This window comes from Ixodes scapularis, unplaced genomic scaffold (genome assembly GCF_016920785.2).
Source record: "Ixodes scapularis isolate PalLabHiFi unplaced genomic scaffold, ASM1692078v2 PGA_scaffold3__209_contigs__length_174095766, whole genome shotgun sequence".
Lineage (NCBI taxonomy): Eukaryota > Metazoa > Arthropoda > Arachnida > Ixodida > Ixodidae > Ixodes > Ixodes scapularis.
In genome coordinates, this window is record NW_024609868.1 from 84,014,157 (window position 1) to 84,020,156 (window position 6,000).

Sequence of the window (6,000 nt, forward strand, 5' to 3'; positions counted from 1 at the left end):
ATTCAGACTACTTCGAAATTCTCTCCAATGAATCATCAAGGCACCATCACACCATGCATGTTCCAAGTCCGTCTGTGCGAAATGATTGCTTTAAATTCAGATTTTTCCTAGAGCCATAATCAAATGGAACATGCTACCGAATGCCACTGTTTCCTCAGCGTCACTAAGTCAATTTGTTTTTAATATTGAAACGACTGTTTTATGTGCTACTCATTATATTTAATATATTTAACTACACTTAGTATCATAGCAACTTCTGGAGATGTGTTTCTTTGATTCACCCTGATCTTTGAGTGATGTACATTTAGAGTGTAATTTATGTATACTTGTTTTTGTTTGTTGTTTTGTATTATATTATATTGTATTTTTTGTTACCAGAAAATTCTTATCTCGTACCAGCGATCTGTATGTGTCCATTATGTATTTTTATTTCACCCTGTAAAAGCCCTGTATAGGACTGACAGTATTAATAAATGAAATGAACAAGTAGAAGCCCTTCACCGCATTAGCTTTACTATTAAAAGAAAGACTACTCACGGTATCCTCAGTGCAGACGTTGCCAGCAGTTCCCAAACACTTGACATGTGAAACAAAAAATATGTATTAATTAAGTAGTGTATATATACTATGCGGTTAATATATATGTTGTAAAAATGCTTCTCTTATACTTCCCATTTTATATTATTACTTATCTTCACTTTCTGGAAAGGAATATGAAAATGCCCCGTCACGTAGTATATATGGAAACTGTTACACCATTCCTTTTTTTCTAAATGTAGACAAGAGAACGCCCTCATAAATGTACCTTTTGTAGCACTTAGTATATTTTAGCAAAGTAGAGGAGTTCGAGATTTTTTAGCTGCCGAAACACGCGGAGAGTAGATCACACTAAAACACGAAAGATGAAACACTACGAGGCCAGAAACAGCGTATTTTTAATGCGAAACCTTTAACTGTCCCATGGAGCGAGCGTACATCATCAGCTTTGAAGCCGCGCTAAACGGCTCCTTAAATCCTTTCTCCAAGTGAAGCCAGCTCCCAGCTATGAAACCACGCGAAAAGCCTAGCCAAACGGCACCCAGTTTCCTCGATCACAAAGGAGCGGAGTAAAGCTGATGGATTTCGGCTTCGGTCCCATTGGCTGGCGTGCGTCGATAAGGCTCCCATTGACCACAGCGCCTCAGTTTCAACGACTGCCACCCCATGGCGTTGCGTGTCCGCCAGGCAATGGCTCCGCCGCTCCACGCCCAAGGTCAGCTCGCCGAGGACAGCGTACGCGCTCGACTGTCGACGCAAGTACGCCGCAGACGAAAGAGTGCTGAAGAGCGGCGTACATGCTTTCGCATTCACAACTCATAAGAAGTGCTTAAGTGTACCTCGAGCCTTTTTTTTCGCATAGTTTTCTCTTGTCTTCACATTTCTTGATTATATCAAGATATAATTTATATTGATATAAAATATCAATGTATTTGTATTATATCAAAAGTTAGTCTCTAAATGCAAATGTGCCTATTCATGATACAAGATTATGACAGGGCAAGAAAACTAAACCTCATTGCGGTCTCTATATACAGGGTGTCTTTTAAACTTTAAGACTTAAAGGGGCACTGACACATCAAAATCATATTTTTTTTTTATTATCCGAAACGATTGAAAACGATGCCGGGACATTACCCTCAAAATTTGAGATTTGGGAATTCAGTATTCGTGAAGTAAAAAAACAATTTCCAAGTGCCGAATTCGAAGTTCCCGCGCGATCGGCACCGGTGCCTTGACGTCAAAAATTTAGGAGACCTGAGAGTCCACTTTCCTGTCACCACACCCTGCTGTTGCCATGGCGACCCAAAGCGAGGAGGATAGGAGCGAGCGCCGGCTAGCGCCGGCGTTGCGGCGGACCGGTTTTGAGCGGTGTCGCCTGTTTTCCGTTGGAGGATACAAATCCAGGAGACGGCACCACAACGAACTCCCGATTTTTGGTATTTCAAAAAGAAGGGCCGTAGTGCGTTCGCAATTGCGTTAAAAAACATGTTTTAAGATTGCCGTAATTAAATGTTATAGAGATGTCGCCTACAAAGCTTCTAAATTTCCTGATTTTTGACGTCACCGATCAAAAGAAGCGAGGAGGCGAGAGGCGGGAAAATCAAACGCCAAAAATAAAAAGGCGCGCGCGCGCGCGGGAAAACTTTTTTTCGCGATGCGGTTTTTTTTGCGTGTCTATGACTACAACTTGCATTGTTTTAGACAATAAAAATAAATACGACCTTTGGGGTGTCAGTGCCCCTTTAAACAAAAAGTCGTGAAAGCTATACACTGTTACACGATCCGTACAGGTAAGTTATACGGCAAAGTGGGCATAATTTTGGAGGCCAATAACGATGAGTCGAGTAATTATGTAAAATTTGGTCAATTGTTTTTTAATCAGGGGAAAGAAAGATATGGCTCCAGCTAGAAACTTGCTTAGTGTCATCGGAAACCACCAACCAACTAAATTTTAGAAAGGGCCCGTGAGAAGCTCGGTGTTGCGCCAAATTTACGACTCATGCAACGGGTGAAAAACGGTTACTGCAAAAGCGCGCCCGAGCTGCTTTTCCGTCTTTCATCATTCGCGTTTCTGCACCGCCAGCCTTGCGCCTACTGCACGAGTGGTAACTTTGGTAGCGCTAACTTCCTCATGTGCGAGATTTTTTTATTTGGCTAGAAGCGATTGAAAGTACTCCCTAGAATTGTAAATGGGGCAGAGACCTCGTTATGCATCACGACCTTAGTCTCTGCCCTCCTCCCGGTCAGTATGGGAATAAATAAATAAATAAATAAAAGTACACATAAATAAAAAAAATAAAAACAAGAAAGTCTTGTGTGCGCCGTGCCCTGTATGGCTTATACTGTGGTTCCATTCACGTGGCTTTTTCATAAAAACACAAATACATATTAGACATTCATGTTGAGAAAGCCTCAGGTAAATCAGTATTTGAGGAACTGTGACACTGGTTTACATTGTAGATGAAAAATTTAGCCAGTCCAGTACGACTGCTAGAGCCTTGGGCCTTTAACTTGTATCGCGCAGTAGCGATACTAGTAGTATTAGCAATAGCAAAATAACCGTAATAGCTTTAGATAGATGTGTTCGAAAAGCCACGATATTGTTTGGTGCCGTTTCCGGAATAACCACGAAAGTACACCGTGATGAAAGCAGCCTTAACTTTTGTTCCCTAAGAGCTTAGATATGTAAGCGGTTGAAAAAAACATCGAAACTTTCGGGGGAAAACAGTTTTTTTTTTTTTTGTTCTTTCAACCAGGGTAAAATTTAAAACAAAAAAATACAAAGCTCACAAACTGTGAAACGTTGCCGCGCGCCAGCGGCGGCGACGTCCGCCTCTCGCTGGACGTCGCGAAATAACGTCGCAGAATACAGAACCTCCAAGGGGATTTGGTCAAAAGAAGGAGCCTCTCGCGTACTGTAGATTCCCCCTTCTTCTGCGGCATGTGAAAGAAACTGGTCTGAGTATGGAAATGAGTACACCAAGCTAAGCAACGGGCTCGCAGGGAATCTTGTGCAAAACTTGTGTACGCGCACTCCAACCTGAATGTCCGGAAGGCTTCGTCAGCTACACAGCGAAGCATTGACACGCCAAGCGAAAAGCAATCGGCATAATCGGACGCGGATCGATATAAATGTCGGTCTTGACGCTTTGAGAGGAAATCAATGCCTTGACGTGAAATCGTGCCTAGATTTAGAAACCGGAAGCTCTGCTGGAGCCTGGGACTTTTGGGGTGCAGTAATTTAACAATTAAATTCTTTTCAGTGTTAAGAAAATAAGTAAACATGGAAAGACCTGTTTTTTTTCACGCCCCTCAAAATTTTATTAAATTTTACATCTATGCTTAGAGGCACACTTAAATTCGGATATTTAGTGGAACGAACTCACCTCGCCGATTCCCAGAACGTTTGAAATGGTGAGGTTAAAACAGCTGGCTGTAGGGGTAGGAATTGAACATGTAAAAAGTTTACCACCTTGTTCGCATGTTTTATGGTATTTGTAACGAAGCAAAACATCGCAAGTTCGATGTCTTCGGATTGCGTTACATCGCAAGTTCGATGTCTTCGGATTGCGTTAAGACATATTGCGACTCAGAGCAATAAGATGCAAATATGTGCCTTTCGTATAGACCGACACGCTGTTTACAAACAAGCCCGCGTTTGCCCACACCAGGTGTGGGCACTGCGCGTGCGCAGACACCGAATTCGCGTGGAGTGAAGCGTCTGCGCATGTGCAGTGCCGTCGACAGCGCCACCGCAGCTGCGTGACGTCAGGGCCGCGTGCTGGTCTATATCTCGCATTTTGCCTTTGGTGAATGACGTGTCTTCTTTATGAGTGTCGGTGGCTGAGTCAAGTTGCGGTTAACTGTGTTTATTCGCAAGAGAAACAAGCGTCTAGTCAAAACCAGCAGAGAGCATCTTCTGCGCGCCGGGGAGCCGCTGTGATCCTCCGCTGCTTATGTTTCAGCCAGAAGAGAGAGACCGGAGAAAGAAACCCCGGCGGGGGCCTCGCTTGTAAAACCGGGGGTGTCGCGTTGCTCTCTGTCGGTCGGGGAACATGGCACGTACCGCTGGCTCTTACGTCGCTTACGTAGCAGTGAATACACTAGGTTGTCTCATGCCATGCTTTTTTTTATCATTAACAACAAAAAATCTCACGTCAGGCAAACAGTGTCACTTCAAGGGAAAAGCTTGAACGAATTTTCGAAGGGCACGTCTATGAAAGCTTTCAAATAGGCACACGTCTTATGTACATGTCAAATGTGTTTGAAAAGTACTCTACTTCGAGGTTATGCTCAGCAATCTTAGAAAACTCGAGATTCATAGCTCATAAATTCCTAAACAAAAACAAAAACTAATACCCGGAATCCTCGTGAGAAGTGACAAATTCCTTCTCAAGCTAACATAAAGCTTTTTTTGGCGGTCATTAGATGCGCTCGATCGATCATATCAAAGGATCAAGTGGGAAAATGCACTGCGACACCGTTTGATTTATACGCATTAGAATTAAAAGGTGGGCTAGAGGTGCATTTCTACAAAAAAAAAAAAAACGCGCCAGAGAATGGGACAAGAAAGGCGAGACAAACAAAACGCTTTGTTTGTGTCACCTTTCTAGTCCCATTCTAGTCTCTGGCGCTTTTATTTTCCTATTTATATTTAACTGCATTTGAATAATCGCTATTTTCGCCTGTTTCACTGATGTTGGCTCTTTTATGTTCATGTAGGGCTTTATTATGAAAATTATGTAAGGATACAAAATGCGCATTGACAAACCTCCTGTTCTGTCTTGAACGCTCGTTTTCAAGTAGGTCACGAAAGTTAGGTTTGAATTTGCATGGTTCTAATAGAGGTTTAAAATTGTAACATCTAGACCTTGTCACATTTAAAGTAGTTAGTGCATAATTCTGAATGTCCTTGCCACACCACGTTGTATATCTTTCGAGACATCGCGAATCGGCAAGAACCGCTCTGAATGATGTTAATACAATGTTACTTACTGTCAGTTGCCGAGGTCGACTCAAGAAAAAATGAAGCTCCAAGTATGAAGACAGCGATGAACGTCATAGTGCACTAAGAAAGCGATCTATTCTGGGAGAGAGCCTGCCAAACTACACTAATATACTTTTCGTATATACTTTATGCTCCATAAACAAAAAGACCGAGTAATGCGTGCACCTGTTTCCGGGGCTAAAACAGTTCCCGGGTACGCCGTTATCCGTAAGCCACCAACGAGCTCAGGAACCCCAGATCAACTAACATAGGGTAGCGTTAAAACCTGCGTATTTTCCAAACCACACGTGCGTACAACTCTATTGAAAGCGACATTTTAAGCGGAAATTGCTTTGCTACAACGTAATATGTTTTTCAAAAACATTCACCAAACGGAGACTAATATTCATCAAGTACTTTATGAAGAAGTGTTTGTTACAAGCGCCACCTGAAAATTGGAGTGTGTTGTGTTT

At 42.5% G+C, this 6,000-nt stretch overlaps 1 protein-coding gene across 1 annotated transcript in view; it reads right to left on the reverse strand.

Moving 5' to 3' along the window:
- Positions 1-5,716, reverse strand: part of LOC8028235 — a 29,527-nt gene extending 23,811 nt beyond the window's left edge. The window contains exons 1-3 of the mRNA XM_040207177.3: positions 5,536-5,716; positions 3,927-3,973; positions 538-576 (exon numbers count right to left, since the gene is read on the reverse strand). Coding sequence (XP_040063111.1) covers positions 538-576; positions 3,927-3,973; positions 5,536-5,602 — 153 coding nt within the window. The 5' untranslated portion in view covers positions 5,603-5,716. The remainder of the gene's footprint in view (positions 1-537; positions 577-3,926; positions 3,974-5,535) is intronic.
- Between the last annotated feature and the right edge of the window lie 284 nt (positions 5,717-6,000).